This window comes from Panonychus citri, unplaced genomic scaffold, assembly GCF_014898815.1.
Source record: "Panonychus citri isolate SS breed McGregor unplaced genomic scaffold, ASM1489881v1 Contig00139, whole genome shotgun sequence".
Classification (NCBI taxonomy): domain Eukaryota; kingdom Metazoa; phylum Arthropoda; class Arachnida; order Trombidiformes; family Tetranychidae; genus Panonychus; species Panonychus citri.
The window spans coordinates 1,191,730-1,219,469 of NW_026515544.1; the positions used below are offsets into that span (position 1 = coordinate 1,191,730).

General features: G+C 29.6%; 2 protein-coding genes and 1 non-coding gene across 3 annotated transcripts; 2 read left to right on the forward strand and 1 right to left on the reverse strand.

The window, feature by feature from the left end:
• Positions 1 to 1,699: 1,699 nt before the first annotated feature.
• Positions 1,700 to 1,771, reverse strand: Trnaq-uug (transfer RNA glutamine (anticodon UUG)). The gene has a single exon. It is a non-coding gene; the product is annotated as a tRNA-Gln (tRNA).
• A 10,268-nt stretch (positions 1,772 to 12,039) lies between these two features.
• LOC128394165 (keratin-associated protein 21-1-like) lies at positions 12,040 to 13,667 on the forward strand. Its single transcript, XM_053354432.1, has 3 exons — positions 12,040 to 12,197; positions 12,849 to 13,017; positions 13,092 to 13,667. The coding sequence occupies exons 1-3, from the start codon at positions 12,186 to 12,188 to the stop codon at positions 13,382 to 13,384; spliced, it is 474 nt and encodes a 157-aa protein (XP_053210407.1). The 5' UTR covers positions 12,040 to 12,185; the 3' UTR covers positions 13,385 to 13,667.
• Positions 13,668 to 15,863: 2,196 nt separating this feature from the next.
• Positions 15,864 to 27,021, forward strand: LOC128393985 (uncharacterized). Its single transcript, XM_053354219.1, is given in 9 exon segments — positions 15,864 to 16,362; positions 16,426 to 16,574; positions 20,582 to 20,846; positions 21,241 to 21,585; positions 23,462 to 23,961; positions 24,023 to 24,064; positions 24,066 to 24,511; positions 24,787 to 26,540; positions 26,744 to 27,021. Coding segments are annotated over 8 exon segments (3,006 nt in total). The 5' UTR covers positions 15,864 to 16,293; the 3' UTR covers positions 25,977 to 26,540; positions 26,744 to 27,021.
• Positions 27,022 to 27,740: the final 719 nt, after the last annotated feature.

Below are 27,740 nucleotides of genomic sequence, written 5' to 3' on the forward strand. Positions count from 1 at the left end.
TTATTCGAAAAGTTCTTATCCAAATTAAAAGTTCAAGGCTCACATCAGTTGATTATCTAAAATTAATTGATCATCTTTAGCATAAGTGATAAGACTTAGATGATTTACTCATTGATTTTTCTTATCTTGATTGTTTAATCTGTTAATTTTAGTCACTACCTGCGCAAATGATTAAAAACCATTCGAAACTCATTTTTCACGACTGTATATTAGGAGAGAATCGATTCATAGTAGAGACATTTAGGTAATGACGAGACGCGAGAATTGTGGATTTTTTAATAATTGTGACTTTCATTTTACTTTAAATCCAAGTAAATTTCGAATAGCATTTGATTGATGACGAAAATAGACACGAATAAATTTAGAGAATTGTAAAATTTGATATTTGAAATTCTTTTTATTCTATATGAGTTACATCAAACTTGAACTTTTCGTTCGAACCTGCAAATGATCATTATTGGTGTAATCATGAGTTTTGAGTTTCGTTCTTAATTCACAACCCCTGAGGGTGGACCACCATGGATATTGAAAGGGATTTTGGTAGTCGTAGTAGTTTTCCTTTTTGGTTGACTTGCCGGTGGACTAGTTGGACGAGCCGAAGCAGCAACAACCAAGATAACTAAAACCATTAGAACTCGAATAATGTTGAAATTCATGATGAAAATTTTATAAGATGATTGAGAATGGAAATGTCAATTTAACACAAAAGATTAACGAAGAAACTTTAATTGTTGTTATTGATTAAATCAATTGATTGTAAATGATATCAGCTCACCTAAAAAGTGATCCTTTTTATACCAATCCTATCCAAATAAATGCTCGGCATTAACTACTGAGCAAAAAGTAAACAACCAGATCTTTCCAACGGTTCCTAATTAAACTTTTATCTTTCGATTTTCAAATAATAATAATTTAATAGTCAATTGTTGATGATTAACATTGGAACATGTGGATTCTCACTGATCTCATCTGTATCAATATAAACAAAATTCAAATTATTGTATGAACTTAATTAGATGCGTTGAGAGTAGTTTACTTGAAGTCTAAAAACGGCAATTGACAATTAAATGATAATCAACAATTCAATTCAATTTAAATCTAAAATTCATATCTTTCTCTTTTTCAATAGAAAAATAGACAAAATTAACGATAATCAATAATTACAAGGTGATTCTTGTGCAGGTACCAATGTTTGATCGGTAATTACTGATTCACATTGTAAACACTAGAGATTCAATAATAAAATTCAAATTAATTTGAGGCCCTTTGTACAAATATATGTTCAGGTAGTATTTCCGTAACCTTTTGTTGAAGTAAGTGCTAATTTCCGATTTCCGGTTAGCGAATAGAAAGATTGATTTCCTTGTGATCGACAAATTGACAATTTAATTATTCAAATAATTCAATACTGTTGTGTAAAGGCCGGAGTTTTGGGAGAGAAAAGATATCGATTGGGATTTTTCGGTCCTCACTTATTTCCGATTAAATTTTCTGTTTTGACCGTTCGAGAAAATGAGCTGTTTGTATCGATAATTGTTATGTCTCTAAATGTCTAAGTTTATATTCAGTTATCGGTTGATGATTAAAAAAGTTCTGCTTTGTAAATCTTAAACGTTCAGGTTGAAGACTAATTTTTGGAGTTTTTTGTTCTGAACATTGAATGTATGTTTCGAACTATCGAAAAGTTCAAAAATATATCAGGTTTCGCCGAGATTCGAACTCAGATCTTAGGATTCAAAGTCCTAGGTGCTAACCATTACACCACGAAACCGATTATATGGAGAGAGAATCGATTGATTGTAAAAATCACTTTCATCAGCTTGAATTTTGATTGATTGAAGCACTTGACTAAAAATGCAGATGTAACAGTTTGTTAAAGTGCCGTAGATCAGCAAGTTGTTAATTAATTCTTCAATTAACGATAAAAATTAATGTATTCAGTCAAAAATAATTTTATTCGAAAAGTTCATATCCAAATTAAAAGTTCAATGTTCACATCAGTTGATTATCTTTCTATTGGTCATCTCCAAATCATTTTGTTGTTACATCTTTACATTAGAAATAAAATTGAAAAGTTAAATTGCTTGATTCGATTGACGAATCACAGTTATAGAGTTTCATATTTTATCTTATCTTTCCAGGAAAAAAAGTTCTCATCACCAAATGATAAGATTAAAACAATTAGCTAATTAGAAGCTTTTTCATCATATAGACAATACTTCAAGCATTTTTACCACCAGGGTGTTTACCTGAAGGCACCGAACTACATGTTCAGCTAACATCAACTTTTTCTTGAAAATCGATTCAATTTCCTCTGAATCAATAATTTTCGTTGAATAGGAAATGTCCAATGCCGAAAGCGAAAAAATTTGAACTTTTTCCGAAAAAGAAAAAGGTAAGTGCGTGTAGATTCTGTCAAAAGATGGCGACACTTTAAAGAACTTTTCAAAACTTATTTATTGTAACAATTAAAGTTTCGAATTCAATTTAAAGTTGACACCAGTAGAAACCTGTCAACAATTAAAAGAAAATATTTAAACAGCAATTAAATGTAATCAGGAAAATCTGATGACGTTTGAGTTTCGGTTACAATTAGAAAATGAAATTTGGGCAATTCTGTAATCACAATTAAGATAAATTGTTATGGAGAAAAGTATCAATTAGTTAATTCACTTTCACTTGTAATCAATATGTATAAAAAGTAGATAAAAATTGTTACGATTATTTTTGGAAATTAATATAAATAAACAATCAAATGTACTTACCCGAAAAAGAAACAATTTAACTAATTGTTGTTCGGTGTCACAATCTAAGAGATTTAAGTTTAATTACCATCTGAATATTAATGTAAATCATAATTGTTACTTAATCATTATTATCATGATAATTTAGATCTTATTAAATTGATTACAATCTCCTATGCAGTAAAATGTAGGTCAGTCTTTTTTCTTGACCAAAAGAAAACCTATTAATTGTTTCATTGCTGTGACCTAATTTAATAACGATCATGATAATAATTAGATGACCTTAAAATTGATCTACTTTTTTATCAACAGTCAACAATTATCATGGATACAAAATCAATTTTTGATCTAGTCTTTGACCCTAGCCAATGATTGACCATCGCCTTTTACCTGTAGGGCATTTGAATATTATCTTTAATTATAACAATTAAATTTGTTTAGCTTGATTATTACTCGGCAAAAATAATCACTTGCAGTTAATTATAATTAACCATTTAACTACTATTACGATTCACAGATTTCGATTCAAAGGTAAATGAACAATCTAAAGTTCTAAGGACTCAGAGAATATTATTCAGTAGATTCTCACCCTGATTGGAATGGTGATTTTAACTCATTTCAAAGATTCATATCAAAGAAGGAAAATTCACCTTTCTGATTATCTTAATCTTTACCTTATCTTCATCTTTATCACCATAACTATCATCTTTTTAGGTAAATTAATTTATTGATAATATTGTTGTTACATTGTCGGTTTTCAAGTGAAACACCCTTTATATACAGGGCGATTACGTTAAATTAACAGATTTTTTTCGGAATAACTTTAAAACGGATAGTTGTTGGTAAGATCAGATCGCAGATATTGACTTGAGAGACCATGGGAATTTGTTTGACATGAAGTTCGAAACTAACATTTCGGTAGGCCAAAAGTCCGTGAATCGCTCGGCCAAAATTATTTGGTAAAATTTGGCTAAATATTTTCCTCTTTTTAAAGCCAGAAAAAAATGATTTTCGTTCACAAAGCGAAATTCGGACGGACTTTTGGCCTACCGAAAGGTCAGTTTCGAACTTCATGTCAAACAAATTCCCATGGTCTTTCAAGTCAATATCTGTGATCTGATCTTGTCAAAGACTATCCTTTCTCAAGTTATTCCGAAAAAAAGTCTACACGAATGAATTAATTGGTCAAACAATCAATATATTATAATATTTTAGTTATTTTTCAATTCGTTTTATTACTCATCAGCTACATGAGGGTCGAAGGAAAATTTCAGGCCTTCGAAGGCTCAATTTCCTCTAATGTGTTCAGGAACCATGAGTACTGCCGCACTTCAAAGACTAACATTAGGCATATCTTTTTTATTTTTTGTATTAATCGAAATCTGGTCGAGCAATTGACCAGTAAGAGGACTAATAATAATTAGTAATTATTAATTAGATAATAAAGCCATTAAAACTCGAATAATGTTGAAATTCATGATGGAAACGTTATAAGATGAGTGAGAATAGAAATGTCACTTTAACACAAAAGATTAACGAAGAAACTTTAATTGTTGTTATTGATTAAATCAATTGATTGTAAATGATATCAGCTCACTTAAAAAGTGATCCTTTTTATACCAATCCTATCTCTATTCTTCACATAATAAGGCCAAAAACAAAAAATTCGACAAAATCTCACGAAAATCATGATTTTCAATGTAAATTTCCTATTAAATTGACACTTTTATTAAATTTTTTGTTTTTGGCCTTATTATGTGAAGAATAGAGATAATATTATGATTCTAATTTTGAATTATTGTAAGCAACTATTAGGACTATAAGTACCTGAATTTTCATGACACTGACCTGCATGGTCTCTGAGTAACAGGCCAAATGCCGTCATGTCCATAGACTCTCATGTTAAATTCAATCTGGTGAATCTTTTTTATCTCTGGTCCGATTTTGATGCAAATGGTCTTAAATTGATAGAAATAACCTAAACAATCAATTTAATTGACAATTAAACCAAAAAAACACCTCAATAAATTTTGGTGGGGGTGTACAAGAAATTTTGTCCAATTCTGTTTTTCCCGATTTCCAAAAAATCCTATTACTGGATTCCAGACAAAATTTTTATCAATTAAACTTATTCATTCTTATCTAAATTACTAATAAAAACAAAAAAATTAAATATAAATTATCCCTCTTTTCAATTATATTCAAAAAACTGGTGTACAAGAAATTTTGTCAAGCACCATACCAACCCTATCCAAGTAAGGGGTTGCTAATAAATAGTGGAACTGCCGTAGATTTGATTTTTTTTGAACAAATTATTGCAGTAGGAACATGAAAACTGGCATTTTACTTGAAAATATTACAAATAATATAATTCCAAAATTTCCTACTGATTACATAATCCAGAGTGAAGTTACAGGGTCTCAAAGTAAAAATTAATTTTTCGTCATTTTCTTCGGCTAACGATGAGTCATCAGACCAAATAGGGTCAAAATCGAAATTTTTTCATTTCATTCGTAAGATCATCTTTTGAACCATAATTTCCGTTATTTTCATCGTTCTAACGTTCATGATCACGAAGATATCGAATTTAGAACAAAGCGCAAACCGTGAAAAACTGAATTTAGCAAAAAGTGTCTATGGGAAAAATACATGGAAAACAAACTCATTTTTCGCGCGTCCAACTTTCGACCTCGATATCTGATCTAATAGTATATTTTTAAGAATCATAAATATGAATAAGATAAGGTGGATTTTTCAGTTAAGATTATGCTCAGGCTAAGAGGAGTCTATGAAAGGTTAAGGTATCAAAAAATTCAGCTTTAAATCCTACAAAACGGAAAATTAGTCCGAACGAAATCTGAGCACCCATTCATGAGAAATTCAGATTCAAAATTTATATTGTACGCAAGCGCAGTTTGACTTTTTAAGAGCGCTAAATTCAATAAGAAAGAGATGAGAGAGAAAGAAAGAGAAGAGAGAGAAAGAGATGAGAGAGAAAGAGAGAGAAAAAGAGAGAGAAAGAAAGAGAGAGAAAGAGACGAGAAAGAAAGAGAGAGAAAGAGAGAGAAAGAGACGAGAAAGAAAGAGAGAGAAAGAGAGAGAAAGAGAGAGAAAGAGAGAGAGAGAGAAAGAGAGAGAAAGAGAGAGAAAGAGAGAGAGAAAGAGAGAGAAAGAGAGAGAAAGAGAGAGAAAGAGAGAGAAAGAGAGAGAGAGAGAGAAAGAAAGAGAGAGAGAGAGAGAGAAAGAGAGAGAAAGAGAGAGAAAGAGAGAGAAAGAGAGAGAGAGAGAGAGAAAGAGAGAGAAAGAGAGAGAGAAAGAGAGAGAGAAAGAGATGAGAGAGAAAGAGAGAGAAAGAGAGAGAAAGAGAAAGAGAAGAGAGAGAAAGAGAGAAAGAGAGAGAGAGAGAGAAAGAGAAAGAGAAGAGAAAGAGAAAGAGAAAGAGAAAGAGAAAGAGAAAGAGAAAGAGAAAGAGAAAGAGAAAGAGAAAGAGAAAGAGAAAGAGAAAGAGAAAGAGAAAGAGAAAGAAATTTATTTTCGAATCCATTATTAAGAAATCATTTAAAAGAATGATTCTCATTTAATTATCCTAAATCCACGGGTCTCTCAAACAACCTTAACAAACTTTCGTAAGAAAGTTTGTTCCCGCTTGTAATTTTTAATAAAATTTACGATTTATGTCTTGAAGTCGTAATGCATTTTAAAAAAATTCGCAAAAAAATTCATTAATTATTAAAAATCAACATTCTTTGCCAGTTCCACTATTTATTAGCTACCCTTTAAATGCTACGCATAAACTACTGAGCCAAACTTAAACAACCAGATCTTTCCAACGGTTCCTAATTAAACTTTTATCTTTCAACCGTCTAGCAATTTAATAGTCAATTGTTGATGATTAACATTGGAACATGTGGATTCTCACTGAATCTCATCTGAATCAATATCCTAAACACAACTTTAATTCTCATATGAACTTTAATTAGATCGATTGAGAATATTAATTTCCCTGCAATCTACTAACGACAAATTGACAATTAAATGATTGACTTGATAAGAGTAAAGGTCAATTCTTATCTTTGGTAATAATCAATGATAAATTTAAATTGAAATTGGAAATTCAGATCTTAAAGGACAAAATTATCGATAATTATTATTGATTAGATTCAATTGTTCTTCTTTCCAATTATATTAATAAATTGGTTAGATCAGTTTTCCAGTATTAAGGGTGACAATTAATGAGAAACTGTTAATATATTGATCTCGGTTGTATAAATGTTGTTACCTGCTGAGATATTGGAAATTGATTAACATTGATTGTTAACAATCAAGACATGACAAGCTGATGATTAGTTGATTAACTAACTGACTGATTACTGAATAATTATATTTATTGTATTAAAAATCAACATGAATCCCAACAGGTTGGGTTTACCTGATTTCACTTGATTAAGTTAATCAAGTTTCTGGTTTAACAAATAACAACAATTAAGGTAAATCATCTTTAACAATCAATTATTCATGGGCACAATTAATCAATCCAGTTTAAATTCAACTCATCAACTACTGTTACAATTGATTGTATATGAAAGTTTAATCAAATTTTTCAGATTTCTTATCCTTCAACAATTTGTTGATTGTCAAACCTTAATTGTGTGAATGATTATGTATGCAAAGAAATTAACAATTAAATTTTCTAAACAATTAACAGAAGGACTTTTTGATTTAGTTGATTATGAAATTTTTTTTCATTGTCTCTTTTAATCAATCATATAAATTGTGATTCGTTTAGAAATCAGTTTACAATTAAAAACCCGTTCAAAGTCACGGCCAGTAAATTGTTTGATTAAACAATCAGCAATATCGGATGATAATGATAATAATAATGGTAAATCATTTCTCTTAATTACAATCAACAATTAAGAAACAATATATTAATCAAATGAAAAAAAAAACTTTTTCCCCAAAAATTAAAAAAAAGGTAAACATTTCAATCATTTTAAGGTAAGAAAACTTAAATTGTCTTAATTAACTTAATTAATCAGTTATAAATTTTGGTTAAAAGTGTTAAAAATAAATCGTTACAATTAATTATCAATTCTAAATCAACAATTAGCCTTCAATTAACAGTAATTTTCAAGTTAATCTCATTTCATTTTGGTCAATCTTAATCTTCCGATAATTAAAATGATGATATCGACTCCTTGATTTAGTTGATTAATCAATTAGAAACAATTTAATATCAGTCAAGGTCTGACCTCATCTTCATCCTGTTAATCATGATTAAGATGATGGTGATGATCCTCATCATCAATAAAGAATCAATTTTAATTGCAATTAGATCAAGGTTTTAATAAAGATTAACAGGAAAACCAATCAACTTAATAATTGATTTAAATATTAGATTAAAAGTCAAATGAAAAAAACTGTAATTAACAAATTGTAGGCATTTTGATCAACCCATAGAATCAAATTTAATTGCAATTAACCTTTTCAATTGCACCATGGTGATAGAGACTTTTAATTGCGATCGTAATTAACTTTAAATTAAATTTTCTCTTAATTGTTGAAAGTAAATTTTTACAAAACAAAAAGTTTATTATGTAATACAATTAATTAACTTTCACTTGCACTGGGCCCTTTGGTTAATTAGTTTTAATTGTTACAGAGTTTATTTTATCACATAGAGAAAAAATGTCAATTTAATCATCAACTTGCTATAATTAACGATAATGATTAAGCTTAATTGTTAATTAACTTTCGTTATTAAGTTTTGTGTTTCCCAACGAAACCAAAGTTACCCGACAAAAAACCCGCTCCAATCAAATTAGAGTTGAAAGTTGGTTTAAATTGTTGCCACTAATTGTTATGGTTGTTAGAATGTTATAATTACAATCAAGCCTGATTGTGCACTTTTACACTCACACACAATTTACTAATTGTTGACGACAATTTAGCCAAGACGTTGGATTGAATTTTACTTGTGAATTTAATTTCAACTTTAATAACTATCAGAGTTAATTGTTGTTTTTGTTATTATTTTCTGGCAACTGAATCAAATTTAATTATCCACCAGATAGTCATGGTTATCATGTTTGATTAATTTAATCAGCAATCAAGTCTATTATTATGATTGTGATTAAAAGTCCTTGTGATTTAATACATGATGACCATTGTAATGGACGAGGCCAAATAATTGTCTTGGTCAATCAATTGATTATGATGATTGCAAGTTAATTTAAATTGTTGGGATTAATTTTTCCCAATAACTAACCAGATTTATGATTTATTAATGTTGATTAACTAAACTATTACAATTACAATTGAAATTGTTGTATTTTTTTTCTTACCTGATATTTGATTTGTTTTTTTTTGTTCATGATTTGATTTTGATTAGTAACCTTGATTGTTGTTGTTGGCCTTTTGGCTAATTAAATTGTTGTTATTGTTGATGATTTCGTTAAATTAAATGACAATCAAATTGTGAAATGATAACAAATCATCATCAACATGATCACAGTAGGAAGTCAATGTGAAGGTTATATGATTAGAAAAATTTTCTCAAACAATTAACATGAAAAAAGAGGCAAAGATTCATATGGAAATTCAATCAACCAACAATCAGGCGAAACAATTAACTTAATCATTGAAGATTTAAGGCTTTAAATTGTTCAAACAATCTAGAAAAAAAAGGAAAAGGTTAATTAAAGTTCACACCGAATGGTTTAATTGTGATTAATAAACTAATTCAGGAACAATTTACAATCATTTGATAAGAGGAATAAGTTGAATGTGAAAATCATGATAATTTAGTTTTCTCATTGGAGAGGCAACTAAATTAACCTAATGATGATTTCAGTGAGTGATTATTAATCAAATTAAAATATGGAATCGTAAAAGTTTCTAGTTAATCAACAATTAACTCTGGACAACAACACAATTTACAATCAAAATCATGATCAGCTTGATGATGATGATGTTACATTGGATAGGATAAGATGATAATATAATTTAAATTGTGGAAAAAGTTTTCATTTAATCAAATAATCAAAATCAAACAATTTAAATTACATACACTGTTCCCCTATCAAACCCATACAATCAAGTTAATCATGATAATCATGATTTAAATTACCAAATTACAGATCGTAGACCTGAAACTATAAAAAAACAATTTTAAACTTGATTGTTGAAAAATCAACTCATCATTTAATTTTAAATTGTAATTTACTTGATTGTGACTGTGAAGTAAACAATTTAATTTCATTGTACGTTTAATTGTTTTATTATTAATATTATTGCTTATGGTTCATCATTTTAATAACAAGCAAATTAGTTAATCATTTTAATTGTTGATTAGTTGATTACCCAAAGAAAAACATTAAATTAAACTTTAATCATTACCAATGTTGAAAACTAATTTTTTGCTGTCCAATTTACAATTAAGGTGTGGAAACTTTAAACTTCATTAACCACAATTAAAGTTATGATTTATAATGATTAGCAAATTGTTTCACCTTTGTTACTTATATCAATTAACAAAGATAATACTTAATCACAATTAACATATAAGGTTTGGTAATTGATTAAAAGTTATATTAGTTTCTTAATTACTTCCTAATACTTAATAAATTGATTATATTGAACTTGATTAACTTTCCTAATTGTCCAAATGTAACAATGGTGATTAGTTAACTTTAATTGTCTCTCTTTATATTGACAATTTACAAATCATCATTAACCTTGACCTTTTAATTGTTTACTAATTAGTCTATTTTTATAAAAATAAATTGTTCCAACATTTAATTGTTGATGAGTTTGATTTTTTTTCTGCCTCTAATTTGATTGTTATTAGCGTTAATTTGGTTTATATTGTTTCGAGTACTTTTTGATTAAAGTTAATTCAGACGAATGAGGAAATTTTGAAAAGTAAAACAATCGGATTAGTTAAATTTTCTTAATTGTTGGTTAGATTGTTTGAAAGATTTTCATTATTTTCCTGTTCATTTGTTTTTTCTTATGATTAAATTTGATTTGGTTGATTAGATTCTTGATTATCATGATTAGAATCATATTGACCCGATAGACTTTTCACCCAAAGTTGATTAACTAATCACTAGTTGATCGCTAGACAACTGAATTAAGGAAAATGGTAACAATTAATTAGCATTAGAATATGAGAGAGAAAAAAATTTCCACCGAAATTATTAAATTAAACCGGAAGAAAATGGCAAATCTGATTAACTGATCAGTTGATTGCTAATCAAAATTACCAATTAAATGATATTCAATAATTAACAATAAAAAAAATCCTTGATTAGTTAACCATTGATTAAATTGTTTAGCAAATTACCTTGGAGTGGGTATAATATTGATTGGGTTAATTGTTGAGGTATATAAATTTTTTAATCAACCAATTTACCAAATTCTGGACAATGAATAAGAAAAAAAAACTAAATCTATTAGCAACAATTAACTAATTGAAATGTATTAAAAAGGTTGACCAAACAATTAACACGAAAGAAAATGAAAAATGTTAATCAACTAAAAGTGATTAATAAAACATTATAACCTAAATTGTGATCTAATTGTGATACAATTTAAGGTCCATTCTAATAACACATAAGAAAATCGTAATTGTTATCATCTTGTATTATTGTAACAATCAAACACTAATTTGATTGTTATAGTTAATCATTTAAAATGAATTTAATTTTATATATTTTTCCCTTTACAGGGTCAAGTTCAAATTCAATATCACAGAGAGATTAATATTAGATAAACAATCATGATTAAGATGATTAACAATTAAATAATTCAGCTGATGATTAAGATGATAATGAAGACAAGGTGACAGATAAAGAAAAGAAAAACTTATAAAGAACAATAAATGAACGTTTCCAACGAAAACTTTTTGACGTTCGAACGATATTCTGACGATAATTCTAATAAGCCACTACCAAGGTGCGATAAGGCGGTGCTAAAGTGTTGATAAAGTATTTATTATAATCATTAAGCTTTAATTGTGAGTATGTTGATTGTGATGATTAATTTTAATTCACTTATTCACAATTATCTTAGTTATTGAAAAGTTTTTCTTTTCTTTTCTTTCTTTATGGTTTATCGTTAGGTTACCATTGAAGGCGGTGCTTACGGACATTGGCCTGAGCGTTTCCAACGTTTTTTCATCATCTTCCTCATCATTATCATCATCATCATCATCATCATTTTATCTCACTCTCATTAGGTGCTCACTCACTTTCCCGAGTGAGTATATAAACACTGATTCAGGTTCATTTAAAATCATCAGTCAATTTTTTCATCACCAACAATCAACAAGTGAAAAAAAAAAGTTTCAACTATTTTCAATAGTTAATCAGTGATTATATTAAAATTTGCTTCGCTTACCATTCAGGACTAATTACAACAATTTAAAAACTAATCATCATGAATTCAATGGTAAGTTAACTGATTGTTAATTATGGTTTTGCTAATTGTGATTGAAACTGTTTTCTTTTTGTTCAACTCCATTTTTAAATTTTCACCGGAGACTAAGTTTCATTTTGATTGCAACAATCAAACTTTTTATTAGTGTTAATTGTTGATTATTTTATGTAAAAAATAATATTTGATTGTTTATTTTCTGTCTGATTATATTATCATGAATGACAACAATTTCCGCCGGGAATCACTTGTCACTTGTTGATCGTTGTAGTTAATTGATGAAATTCATTGTTGATTATTATCAAAAGCAAAGGAAACTTTTATTTTTATCATTATTTTGAAGTTTCTCATCTGATTGAATGAGAATTAATTTCCCATTGATTATTTCAAACAATTTGATTGTGTTTAGAGGGTTAATCATGTTATTTATTAATAGTAATTGAACTGTTCATGCAAATCAATGTTGATTAGACAAGGAAAACCCGAGAGAGAGAGAGAGAGAGAGATGTTGAATAAATTGTTTTTTTCTTACCAAATTGATTTGCCAAATTATCAGGGAAATAATTACATGCTGGTTATATTGATTGTAATTGATTTGGTTCCGTTGATTAGTGATGAATAATTTTAATTGTTAAACAATTGCTATTTTCCCGTTCGTTCAAACAGGTATCATCAATTGTCATCCTTGTTGTCTCAGTGATCGCCCTTGCCTACGCTAGTGGTTATGGTTATGGTCATGGCTACGGACATGGTGGTTACGGATCCGGATACGGAAGTAGCTATGGAAGCCATGGTGGTTATGGGTATGGTCATGGTGGATATGGAAGCGGTTATGGTAAGATTTTATTGATTTCTTTGTCTGGTCATCAGTTGCTTTTAATGTTTCTCTCTCTCTCTTGAAATCCTCAGGTCATGGGTCTTCAGGCTATGGTCATGGTGGATACGGAGGTCATGGAGGTTACGGTTATTCAACAGCCGTTAAACATGGATACCCTGCTAAGTATGGTTACTCCAGCGGTGGATATGGACATGGTTTAGGAGGATATTCTGGTGCTTATGGTTCCGGCTATGGATCAGGTCACGGTGGTTATGGTGGTTACGGATATGGAGGTTATGATGGACACAAATCATACGGTGGATATGGACACTACCCAAGCTATGGAAAACACTACAGTTATTCAAATTACCACAAATCCGCTTAAATCGATCACAAGATATCAACTGCTCTCACTTGTTCATAATTAAACATCCACACTTAATTGTAGCTCAAATTTAGAATCAACAATTCATCTTCTGTTCATCCACTTTGATCTTAATTTTTTCTCTACTCCTTTGTAACTTTTCATTCAATCTCGCTATTTTTATCTCCTTCCCTGTAATTTCCTATTTCTCATCTTCTCTTAAAAAGTGTAAATTGTTAGATAAACTCATACTTAAACTAATTCCATTCGAGGATAATAAAAACAAAAAAGCTAAAAAACTAAATCAATTTACTTTCCAATTAATGAGTTCTTATTGTCGATAAATGTTCTGATGTAACAATGCAATCTATTCAAATACATAATTGGTAAATGTCCATTCGTCCATCTAATTACTTCGAGTGTGAATCTCAAGGTCTTTTCAAGGCTATTCAAGTAACCAGATGATTGCTCTAGTTCATCAAGAACTCGAAGTCATAAATGTATATTTGCTATTTGAACTTTTTGATGATGGAAATGTTCTGACCTTCATCTAATCAGAAGGTTGTTTAGAGGTCACTTGACGGGTATTCTGAGAAAGAAAACATTTAGTTTCTTGGTAAAACTTCTAAAATCTGCTAAGACATACAAAGTAATCATTAGCTATGATGTTCGACAAAACTGATCGATAAACGTAATAGTGGATGACAAATTCCTTGTAGTGAAAGGCCTCGAATCGAAAATCGAAAGCTATTGAAAGAACGGTTGGACAAAAAGAAGATTACAACCCCAGAGTGGACAGAATTCCTGAAACCATTGGAAAAAGAATCGACGCTAAATTAAAGGAAGAAGCTTCCAAGACGAGCTATAGCCAAAGACGTCCTGAAGACTGTCACAAAGCCTCGACAAGCTGCACAAGCAGATACATTTGTCAAACACAGTAATCTATTCACCACCTTACTCAAAGAAAATGATGCTGCAACATTGGTAATTGGAGAAATTCGAACTCGAAAGATCCATTTACTACAATAAACAATGTCACCAGAGCTTTTTAATCGGTAAGTGAGTAGTTCAGGTTTCGACATACCGGAAACATTGTCGGCCGATTCATTGTCAACCATGATTGTTGAAGTTGATGGTGCATCTGAAGAGGAGCAACTGGAATCCATAGATATGTTCCAATTGTGAGATGAATTGTTGAGTATGAAACCAAGTTTCTTGAAGTACATTGTGTCAATTGAATTTGATGTTATCCCGGTTGCTGGCGATGAGTTTGATTGACCAAAGTGATTGGGTAATTGGGATGAGGAAGGTGATGATGATGGTGATGAAAATGAAGACGATGAGTTGACTTTTTTATGGACAAAACCAAACGGAGGGAAAATGTCAACTCTATCACTAAATACACTACGAAACAGTTACACGAATCTTTAATTGTTACAGATAGATGGCGACACCATTTCTAATGATTGTTAATTATCAACATCTTAAAATTTAAACATTAGTTATTAATAATTAAATTCAATGACTACATATGTTAATACTCCTTGTTAATAATCTGATTCTAAAATGATTGTTTTAAAAAAAAACTTGTTATTCAATAGACAACATTATTTAAATATCAATTCACCTTGATTGAAATTAATCAAATCTGAGTGTTTGTCATTATTAATTACAAGATAATTTGAATCGTGGTGGATTTAATTGTAAATGAATCCACCCTAATGCCAATGAGATGACCCAATAATAAAGGTCAAGGATTTTTATCACATTTAATATCAATCAAAATGATATAATTGTGATTACCTTGGCAAAATCAAACTGTTTAATTTGCATGAAAATCAACAATCAAATCTAATTGCGACCAATGATAAAAAAATTTGCAAGAAAACTGTTTCAAAAACAACAAATTACCTCCTCAATAAGCAAAAGCTTTTTCTCATAATTGTAACAATTAAAGTGCATATTAATAATGAATCAGGACAAACCCACCCGATTAACCAATGATTATCTTAATCCAATGAAATGGATTAAAAAAATCAAAAATAAAGGTAACTTTTTGTTTCTCAAAGTAATGAAACTTTTTGTTCCTATTGGAAACAATGAAAAACAAATTGATACCTGGGAAGTATATTGAATAATAGGATTGTATTAATATCATCTTCCAATAATCATCATGAATCTCAGCATCATCATCATCATCTTTCATTCTCATCTTACTTTTGCATCCTCATCCTCATTTCCTTTTGTCTTTTACCTTTCGGACAATCAACACAAAAGAAAGTAAATTAAATATCATCTCTCTCTCTCTTTCCTCTTAATAACGAAACAGGTTCGTTCTAATGTCCGAACCGGTTCTGGACGAACTACGAATTGAGGTAAAAAAGATGAAGAGAAAGTGAGAAGAGTGGACTCTTGAAGTAAGATAAAGATAGAGAGTGAGAGTAATAATGAGAGAGAAAGTGAGAGAGAGAGAGAGTCAAAGATGAGGAAGATAAGATGAATCTGTAACTCTCACTTTCAATGACCCGAAGTTTGTTTTCGACTTTGAAAGACGAAGGCGAAGTTACAACGAAGCCGAAGAAAAAATTGTTCTCTTCGTTACAACGATCCTATTTCTTAACGAATTAATTGTGATAAATTGTGATTAATTTTCTGTAATTCTCTCAATGTTTATATCGTGTAGTTAATTGTGATTATCTTTTATAATTTCCAGTTCCAATGGAATAAATAATTTATAAATCGTCAAACATTTACAGCAACAATTATCGTGTAGTAAAAGAAACCCATTGAAAAAGGAGAGTAATTAAATTTGTCATCTATTAACATTTTCATTCTCAACAATTAATGGACAATTAAAGTGATTTATCAACAAAATATCAAAAGTTATTTACAATTTAAATCTAAATTGTAGTCTCAAGTTGTTGGTCAACATGGCGATCAGATTGAATTATAATCAAATGGTTATAAATATGATAACTGTTTTGATTGTTGTAAATCAAGTAAGTCAATTGGCTGATTATTTATCTTTCATTTTTAATTAAATCTAATTGTTTCCTTCTCAGTTAATCAATCAAGTTAATTCATTGGCTCCACAAATTAAGAATCTAAATGTTCAATGTGATGCAAATGGGATGAAAGTTGATGTCGCTTTTGATTCACCATTTAACGGAATAGTTTTCTCTAAGGGCTTTTACAATGATATGGGCTGCAGGTAAGAGACAATTAACTAATTGTGACGAAATTGATTCGCTTTAACTCATTTCCATTGGGAAATAATAACAATCAAATGAGAATTATCCTTGAAAATTAAAAGTTACCAGAGTAAATTTAGTTATTAGGTCTTCAAATTAAATTCAACTTGCGATTATGACTCAAGTAAATTGTACTGAATTAATAAATTGTTGATTGGATTGAAATTAAATTACAACTAGTCACGTTGTAATCTAATCATCATCCAACTAGTTAACTAAGGCGATATTTAAATTGTAATTAACTGTCAGGATAAACCAATTATACTTTTCTAATCAAAGGGATTATCATGATTAACAATTATTATTAATGACATTGATTGTGATTGAATTTGATTATTGTAATAATAATCAATACTAGTTAATCATTAGGTGTTAGTTAGTTGATTAAAAGGTTTGGTAATGATAAACATTGATTTTGGTTGGTTGGTTGGTTGGTTGATTAGTTAGTTAATCAACTGGATTTACTGATTTAGAGGAAAAAAAGAAACTACAATTTAATCATATAATCAAGACAAAATTTACTGATTTACTAATTTAATGATAGAGGAAATGAAATTAAGTTTAATTTTTTTTTCTTCTTCTTCAAGTGTTAATGTTTCATCTCGATTAACAATTAAAGTTAATCAGCTAACTAAATGATGATGTTTCTTTAGTATAGTGATTTAAATTGTGACCAAATGATTTATAAATTACTTTCTCTGTGTTAACCATCAGTTAATTGTATTAATAGGTTGATTAAACTTTGATTTAGATACACAATTAGCATTTAAAAGTTAATTTTATTTAAAAATTTCTGATTGTAGTTACTGTTTTAAACTTGAATCTTTAACCAATTAAATTAGTTTTCAATTTGATTGTTTAATCAATTTACTGTTTGAAATTTAAATCTGATCAATTGAATTGATTTGATTACATTTAATTTTTACTTTAATTGGTTAATCGTTGATTCAATTGAATTGTAAATCATTAATATAATTAAATTCTAATACATAATTGCTGATGAATCTTTGAATTAAGGACAATTACAATTAAGATGAGGTCTATATTTGAATTGAAAGCACTAAATCAATGATTAATTGTTATTAAATAACAACAATTTACTTAATTTACTTTCTAACAATATTGGTGATCAATTTTAATTATGATCACAATCTACAAGTTCTTGATTGTTACTGTTTTCTTTATTCATAATAATAACTGTAATTAACTCTAAATCTAATCAAAAAGTTAATTATGCTCTAGTCGAAAGTTAATTGTAATTGAAGAGATAAAAATTAGATATTAATCATCATCACAATCATTAAATTGTTAACTATCTTTCCAATCACAATTAACAGTTACCTTTTGTTTCCGTTTCAATTTGAACCAACAATTTGCATCTAAATTGTGATTAACAATCTCGCATTTAAATTGCTCAAGATTGTGTTAAATTTGACAATTAAGGTAAACAAGATGGTGTAACCGTAATCATAAGCAATTTAAAAGGATCACAATTAAATCAAAGAGTAAGTGTCATCATAATTAAAGTTAATCAACAACAACAAAAGTCCCAGCCTAAGATTGACCTTAATTGTGAAAATTAATGTTGATGATGGAGTAATTTAACTTTAATTATAATTGTAACAATCAAGTAACACATATTTATATACATGTAATTAGTTATTTACTACAGAGTGTATATTGATGATTAAATCATCCTAATTAAGGTTCATGGTAATACAACAATCAATGATTAATCAAAGTTTTAATCTGTCTGGTTAAATATATACATTGGATTTTAATGAGAAGTCAAAAAATTAAGAACGAAGTGAAAGTGTTTAATTAATTGCAACAATTAAGGGATTAGAATGAGAATCTTGAAGGACTGAAGATTGCAAGATGATAATTAAATTGTTAATTATCTTGGGTGATTAGCTGAATAAGAGTCTGAGAATTAACTTAAATTGAAGGTAAATTAGTTGATTAAGAAACTAAATCAATTGAAACTTATGGTTGAAAAATAGCTCAAGGGTAAAAGACTTCAAGTTGATAATCTTAATCATCCTGAATCACTTACACTTTTCAAGACGAAAACAATTTAATTAATTGTAGTAATTAAAATAGTCCAATATAATCATAAACCAATCAAGTAATTGCAAACTTGTCAAAGCTAATTGTTTACCTCGACTATTCAAATGATCAAGCAAAATTGTCAACGATTTTATTTATATCTAGTCTTTGATTTGATTAGTTAATTGTTTTTCGTAATCAAATTTACCTTTTATTTTTCCTCAAGTCACAAACAACAATCTAATTAATTGTTACCAAAACACCTTAGCAATCAACTGATAACAATTAGCATTAGTGGTTGACTTTTTGGTTATATTTTCCGTTTCCTTTGCAACTCCCACCCAAAAGTCACTGATTGTAATCACAATTTACTGATTATGGTGATGAGGACGATGATAATTATGATGATAAACTGGACGATGGGCAGTTTGATAGTGGATGATAATTGTGACCTTGTCGTTTTTGTCTTCATGAAGTAAAATGATTTAAAAAAATGAACCAAAAAGTTTACCTGAAAACTTGAAAATCAAATCAACATCAACAGTAACTTGTAATTTCAAGGTGAATTAGTTAATCATTTAGAAAAGTGAATTTAATTTAGATTTTGATTACGAAAACAAGAACTGGATTAACATTAAATTTACCGGTGTTTACAATTCCAATTGGTTCCAACAATTAACTTAATCATTCTTGGTGATTGTTTGTATTTGTCTCGGTTTAAAGTTTCAAACTAATCATTTTTTGTTTGTTTCTTAATCATAACTAATCAATATAATTTAGTTAATTTAGTTTCGTCTAATTTAATAATAATTGTTAGATGAATTAATTGATTCACTTTGATGATTTAAATTATGTTGAGATATTTTCGTGATTTCATTTCTCTTGAAACTTGATTAACTTAATCAACTACAATTAACGATTAGTTGATTGTTGCCTCATTGTTTTTCACTTCATTTAAATTGTTACAGTTAATCATGACTTAATTGTTATTAATGTGATTCAATTTGACCTCAGCTTAAATTGTTTTTTTCAAATGGTTAATGAAAATTAGATTGAAAATTGTAAATTGTTGTGATGATTAAGTAAATTGTTTGTTTATCAAGGCTAATCCTTATTATGTTAATCGCCAGGAATCAGAATTGATTTAGTTTAAATTGTTTCATCTGTTGTTTTTACCGCTACTGTTGATTAGCAATTAATTTTTGATTGTTTATTTCTTGATTTCATTTGATTAGTTTATTAATTGATGATTAACTATTAACAAAGTGTAACAACACCCAAATTGTTACATTTAATTTAAATTGTTTACAATCACAACACATCAATTAAATTTAAGATGATGATTTAATCAAAAAGTTAAATCAATTTCCTTAATTTATTAACAATAATTTAACCTGAGAAAACCTTGATTAACTGATTGATTGTAATAATTGTATCACCGTTCAGGTTTTCATACAAAAAAATTGGTTGGGAGTAATTAATGAATATAATTAATAATCAAATCAGATTAGCAATTAAATACATGATTAAATCAAACTAATTTACACAAAAATAAACAACAACAACAACAACAACAATTAACAAAATCAGTAATTACAATTAACTTTCTTTGTCAATCACGTTTACTAATCCAAATGAAAGTAAATTGAAACACGAGTTGTAACAATTAAACCTAAACAAATCCTAATGATAATTAGAATCCTTTAAGTTAATCGGATATAATTAAAAACAATTCGCAAATTATAATTTAATCATCAACATGAGATTAAAATGAACGAAACAATTAACTAACAGTAGGGAAACTTGACCCATGGTCAATGAGATAATCTTTTCAAATGGAAACACAAACAAAAACTGATGATAACAATTTAATCATTTGAATATTTTTCTCCCGAATTTAATTCAATCAATGATTCAGATACATTGAGGAAAAATCTGATTCCTCTTCCCTGTCATTCAAAATCCCCGCTGATCGTTGTGGTACTTCAATTGTCCGAACCGATGCCAAAGACTCAAAGCAATACGAAAATGTGATCATCTTTCAAAACGATCCGATCTACCAAGAGGTCTGGGACTCAGCGCGTCTCTTATCGTGCCGATATCTACTCGAACGTGACCTACCCCTGCAAGAGAAACGGGTTGTATTCAAGCCCTTCATCGTCGATATGCTGGACGTAATCACGGTAAGAGAAAGTTAATTGTTAACCGTCAATCAACACCCGAAAAAAACATCAATCACCCATTAGACCTTAAATAATAAATCAGATTAACAGTAAATCTTAATCATGATAATATATGTATCATGGTGATAATTTTAATCTAATAAATATATGAAATGAAATCATGTCTGTTGGGATAACAATTAAGTTTAAAATTAACCTTTCAACAGGTTAAACTGGTTATCAGTTGGTGTTGATGATGTTTTTTTTTGGGATGAGGATGAAATGAAAGTTTTTCATCATCATAATGTTTAATTGTGTTTGCTGTTGGTGAATTTTTTTCATCACCATTAGTATGATATTAATTGTTTATTGTGTCTGGTTTGTTTATTGTTGGCTAATTGTTGTCTTAATCAAGGTTCCCATGGCTGATTTTGCTGGTGATCAGCATAAAGTTGACTGTTGGATGGATGTTACCAAGGGTCGATATCCAGGTAACTCGCCAATCGATGGACCGGTCAAGGTGGGAGAGAATTTAACTCTGGCCATTTATATTCGAGACTCAAGGAAACGAACCGATATTCGGGTTAAAGATTGTTATGCCTACGATAACGAGGAATCGGTCAATAATAAAAGTCCCGCTTTGTTACAATTGTCCGGTGAAGATGGTTGTCCACTTAAGCCCAAACTCATGGACATTTGGAAACGGACAGCGTCCACTGGTACTTCAGATGCGACGGTACTTGCTTACAGCACTGTTACGGTAAGTTAACTACAATTAGAATCTTATTTTTGTCTTTAATTAGAAATCATTGCGATTGGTTAACAATTATCTTCATCAACGATAAGTGGTCACTCATCACTTGACCATTTTTGTTGTATTCACAATTAGCTTAACTATTAGTATGGTTTATTTTAATGATACTTTCAATGTATTGATTGTATTGATTTTGTTGGTTTGTTGATATTAATCAAGTTTAATCGAGCAGTTTAATTGTTTATTGGACCAATTAATTCCTGTAGATTTGTTTTTCTTACTGATTAAGTTGTTGTATTTGATTTGTGATTATGATTATGATTGATGATCAATTTTGTTTCTATTCTGTTTTGTTTGATTGGCAGAAAGGTAAAAGTTAATTAATAGATTGGTATTAGAAAATGATTGAGAAAGTTAAGGTTAAACAATAAATTGTGATTCTAAATTGTGATTAAACTTAAATGAGCAATCAAAATGTTATCATGTTTATGTTATCACTTTGAAAACTTTACTTTCACTTTGACAATTAACTTTTGCGTATTTGGTTTGCTGTTGATAATTAAAGGCAAATTAGATCAATTTGGTAAATTACTTGAGGGCTAATCATGTCATGATTAGGATTAGGATGATAATCATGAAGAAGAAGATGAAAAAAAGGTCAATTTTTCATAATCGATATAAACGAAAAACTTTTTGCTTCCTTGAAAAACTTTTCTTTTCTCGAATCGACATCAAAATCGATCACAATTTAATCTTGATCATCATTGTGATCAACAATTACCAACTATTTATTTAGACCTTGTTATCATTATCACAATCAAAGATTAATCATGATTAACAGTGGACAGTTTAACTACAATTAACGAGTCAATGATTAGACAAAAAAAAGTGAAAGTAAATTGTATTTCTTTGATTCTCATTTTGGTTCATTAATTAAACAAATTAACTATTAATTTAGGTTGATTAAGTTAATTTTCCAATATGATAACCTACTAAAATCAATCATTAATTAAATCATAAAGAAATGAAAAGCTAATCATTCAAATTCGGACAATTAATTAACATTATTATTATCATTTAATATTAATTATCAATCCAAACAATTTGAAATTCATTATTTTCTTGTATGTGAATATCATGATTACAATAGTTACTGTTGATTAGTTAATTGTTGTTTCAGAATTATTTTTACACTTTCTGATTAAACCATTAATTACCTGACCATTAATGATAATCATAAGGTGGGTGTTGATTAGTTTCATAATCAAATTGAAATAATTTCCTCAATAAGTTGATTTCATCAAAGGAATCAATTGATTGAATCAAATGAAGATGGCGAGAAAAATTAACCTCCTATTATTTGATTTACTAACAGACACAATTTAATCACACAATCAACTAAATTATAATGATAATAAACTATATACACTCACCCTGAATTCATGCTCCATTGAAAACTGACCAGTTAAATTGTTAGTTAATCCAGTTTTCTAATCATTTTCAATCATTGTATTAGCGTTTCTTTTAATTTTATCTCAAACTCAACAATTTAGCCTGAGGAAATGATTAATGTCTGAATTAATTGAAATCAACATACAATTCAAAGGGTTGACCATGGTTGTTATCAAATTGTTGTTGCTAATCATTATTAATTGTATATATTAATATTTGTGATTGTGAAAGGTTTTTAAAGTTAATTTACAATTGAGATTAATTGTGTTTGATTGTTTTTCCAATCTCAATGTTGGATTAGAAATGAAAGTTTCATGTCATTCATGCAAATCGTTAATCCGATTTCATTTATTTCTTTTTGATTTTTTTTTTCTAAATTGTAAACCGATTGTGATTATTTTAATTGTTCCAATTTTGTTTTTAATTGTAGGCATTTAAATTTCCTGAACACTCGAATGTCCATTTAACATGTAACGTTGAACTGTGTAAGAATCAATGTGCCGATAGGTGTTCACTTGAGCCTAAGGGCATTGAGGGTTTAAAGGAGGGTGAGATGATGATGGGTGGTGATGATGATAAGGTTGGGATGAAGAAAACAACAACTTCTAGTGGGTCATCGTCTGGATCAGATGATGAGGATGGAGAAGATGGAGAATCAAGTAGTAAAAAGGTAGATGAGGATGATGAAGGTGGAGACGGAAGTAGTGATGTAAAACCTTCAACCACTTCCGGTTCTGCTGCTGCCACTGAAAAAGCTGATACAAAGAAAAGTGAAAGTGGTGATGATGATGAGGATGAAGATAAATCAACACCAGCTCCAGCTGATGAAGATGCAGATTCTGATTCAGAGACATCATCATCTAAGCCCGATGTTAAGCCTGATTCAAGTTCATCAACAAAGGATGAAGATGATGAAGATTCAAATGACAGGTAAACACATGAAACTTGATCAATTTGATTCTAAATTTTTTCTTCGACGATTTTTTTTTAGTGACAAACCGGCGGAAACTGAACGAGGTGGAAGAAAATCATCATGATGATGATGAAGATGATGAGAGTTCATCAATTGGATCGACATCAACCACTACACCAACTCCAACAACTTCCGCCTCAACAACAACAACAACAACTACAACTACAACAGAGAAACCTGAAGATGCGGATGAAGAGACGGATGAAGATGAAGATGAGAAACCAGAGGTATCATCAACCACAACTTCTACCACAACATCGACCACAACAACAACTACAACAACCGAAGCACCAAGTGAAAAATCTGAAGATGATGAAGATGAAGGTGGTGATGATGATGGAGATGAAGATTCATCTCGAAAACGAAGTCTTCGTCCATCCTCTAAGGATGAAGATGAAGATGATGGAGAGGAAGATAATTTATCCTCTGGTCTTAAAGCCAAAAAGTCATCAAAATCAACATCACTTTCAGAAGATGAAGATTATGATGATTCCCAATCCTCTCGAGGTAAGCGATTAACTTAATCCAATTAAACAAAAATAATAAGATGATGTAAATGTAATTCACAAGAGATTTGATGAAGATAATGATGAGTAATTTTAATTATTATCCTCATCATGATTAATGATATGAGTGAAATTTCAATGAAAGATATTTATTTACCTAATTAATAATCATCTTGATTCTTTTGCCATCTTAATTAAAAAAGCGCATTTCCCAACTAAATTAACTTAATTCCTTTTCTCTCTCTCTCTCTTTTGATTGTGATTGTTTATTATTAGGATCATCAACTTCAGTGTCAACCACTACAACCACAACACCGATTCCCAAGACTCCTTTAATTATCGTGATTAAACCGGAGAAAAAGATTAAAAAGATTAAGGAATCTGCTCGAACTCGAGGAGGACGAATCGAAACTAGGTCACGTCAAGCAGTTCGTTCATCATCTTCATCAGCTAAACTTTCATCTTCTTCTAGATCATCTTCATCTCGCTCTCGAGATTCTTGTTGTTCTGATATAACTTCATCTCGATCTAGAATCTCAACAACCATTAGCACTACAACTAAATCACCGATAATTGCACGATCATCGTCTTCATCTTTAAGGTCAGTTCGACGAACATCTAGTTCAAACGAATCAGAGAAAGTTTTAGCTAAACGAAGTAAATCAACAAGTCGATCAAATACCGAGCGAAGTAAAAAGAAATCTTCAACCAGCACCACTGTTGCACCGATCAGTACTCGAAGGACTTCAACTACTTCGACTACAACGACCAAAAGACCGAGGAGACGAACGACCACCACCACCACAACAACAGCAACACCAAAATCCCTGAATGACACCGCCTCGAATGATGATGAGGAAGATGCGACTGAACCCCCTCGAAAGTTCAGAAACTCAACTCGAAAACCGAAAAGACCTGTTGTTAGAACTCGAAAATCGTTAACAGATCGTTTGTTTATCCCTCATACAAATGAACGCACAACCTCACCACCGACTAAGCCCACGACAACATCGACAACAGAAAGTTCAACAATTGATCGTAAAAGTGATGTTAGAACAACAGTTAAAATCGCATCCAATAGATTCTCAACTCGGCAACATGATTCCAATTTGAGATCAACCTTGAAACCAGCAACAATCCCTCCTTCAGCCTCCTCACGAAATAGCCTTAGGTCAACCTCATCTTCAGCAACACCCAAACGTTTGGCTGATTTTGATGAATTCAAGGAAAACGAAGCCTTAAATGATAATGAAGAGATTAACACAAATCTCCCTAAATCCAGATCATCTTTAACTTCATCCTCATTTGGATCATCATCCTCATCATCTCGTCGTTGGGATGGAGATGAATTGTTCAACCCATTCAAAGAAATTGAATACGAGCCTGTTAGATTAAACTCCAGACGAAATCGAAGATCAACTTACAACTTTTTCGTTAATCCACCTAATCCACGATCGAATTACTAATAACGAGGATTAACATCTTCTCTCTCTCTCTCTCATCCATTCTCCTTTTCATCCAGTGATTAAAACCTTTCATTCACAATTTTAAGACTCATACTATTACCATGAACCTCATCAATCTAAGCAAATTATAACAATCAATTTAAATAATTGCTCTCATTATGAATGACAATTAAGTGATTACCAATTCCTATTGTCACCGCACAATAAAATTAATTAAACGTCAATCAACGTTAACTCAACAATTAGAAACTTTTCCAATCATCATCATCATCATCTTCATCTTCATCTTCATCCTCATCTTCATAATCACCACTTAATCATCATTAATTATTACACATAAATTGATTATAAAAAAAACTACGAACAATTTAAATTTCAATTGAATGTTAATTGAAGACAATTAACAAAAAAAAGTGATCAAGACGAGAACAACTCAAAGCACAATCAACATTAATCAACTTTCATCAATTAGTGCCAATAATTAAATTGTAATACATTCAATCATCAAGGTCAGACTTGATCAATCAACAAACAATCAGTTAATCACTAATTCATTAAACAGTTGTAAGTTAATTAAACAAAAACAACACCTTAATCAACCTTTGACTTTTGATTGTAATCATAATTTGTCTATATTATTACAATTAAAACTACAATTAACCCTCTCATTAATTATATAATATAAACTTTTCAATATGAAACAAGTTTCGAAAACTGAATTAACCTAATTTTTTGATTTGATTTTTTTTCTTCTTCTTTTTTAATAGTAATCAAATTTATTGAGATCAACCAATCAAACAGCAAACCTGTTAATCATAATAATTAAATCATGATACAGTTAAATTACAAACAAATACATCTCTAAGGCTATCAACACCATCAACAATTAACGGATTGATCAATATCAAGAAAAATTGTATAACAGTCATTATTGGATTCCAACAATTAAAAGCCATTTAATTGTTCAATTATTTAAATGATTGATTGTTGATTAATATCACAATGATTTAAAGTTAACAATAAACGGATAATATTAATTTCGTAACCTGTTGAATTTTAATTTGTATTTCAAACTGATTATCTGGTTAACTAATAAATCAATCTAATTGTAAATTAATACACATAAAAAAATGAATCAAGACAAAAATTTAATTGTTTATATCCAATATGTGAATTTGTAATTAGTTAGTTAATTGTTTTTACCAATTAAATCAACTATTGATTGACGAGCAAATTTAGGCCAAAGCTTAATTTTCTTGTATATCAGTTAATTGTTTGACTTATTGGATTGATAATCAATAAAGTATTAATATAGTAGGTCAGGTAACGGTGATTAAGTTGTTGATTAGCGATGATGATCAAATTGATTGTGATGACGGGAAAAGGATCGGGATGAGGATGAAGATCAGAATAGTGATTTGAATACGAAAATCAAGATGAAATTAAGAGGAGGGTGACAGAGAAGATAGAAGATGATGAGGATGAGGAAGATGAAGATGAAGATGGAGATAAGGATGATGAAAGTGAAGAAAAATTGGAAATATTTTCCTTTGACAATGGTTCCCATTTTCCTCGTCAAACTTGGCGTTGTTAAGGCTTTTTCATCCTCATCCTCATCTTAATCTTCATCATGATCATAATCATTGGCAAAGGATAAGTGAAACTTTCTTCATCATCTTCTTACACCAATATCATCATTCATTTGGGAATCAATTTATCAATTAATTTTTTTCTTCTTCTTTGAAACTTTCAACTTCTTTCATC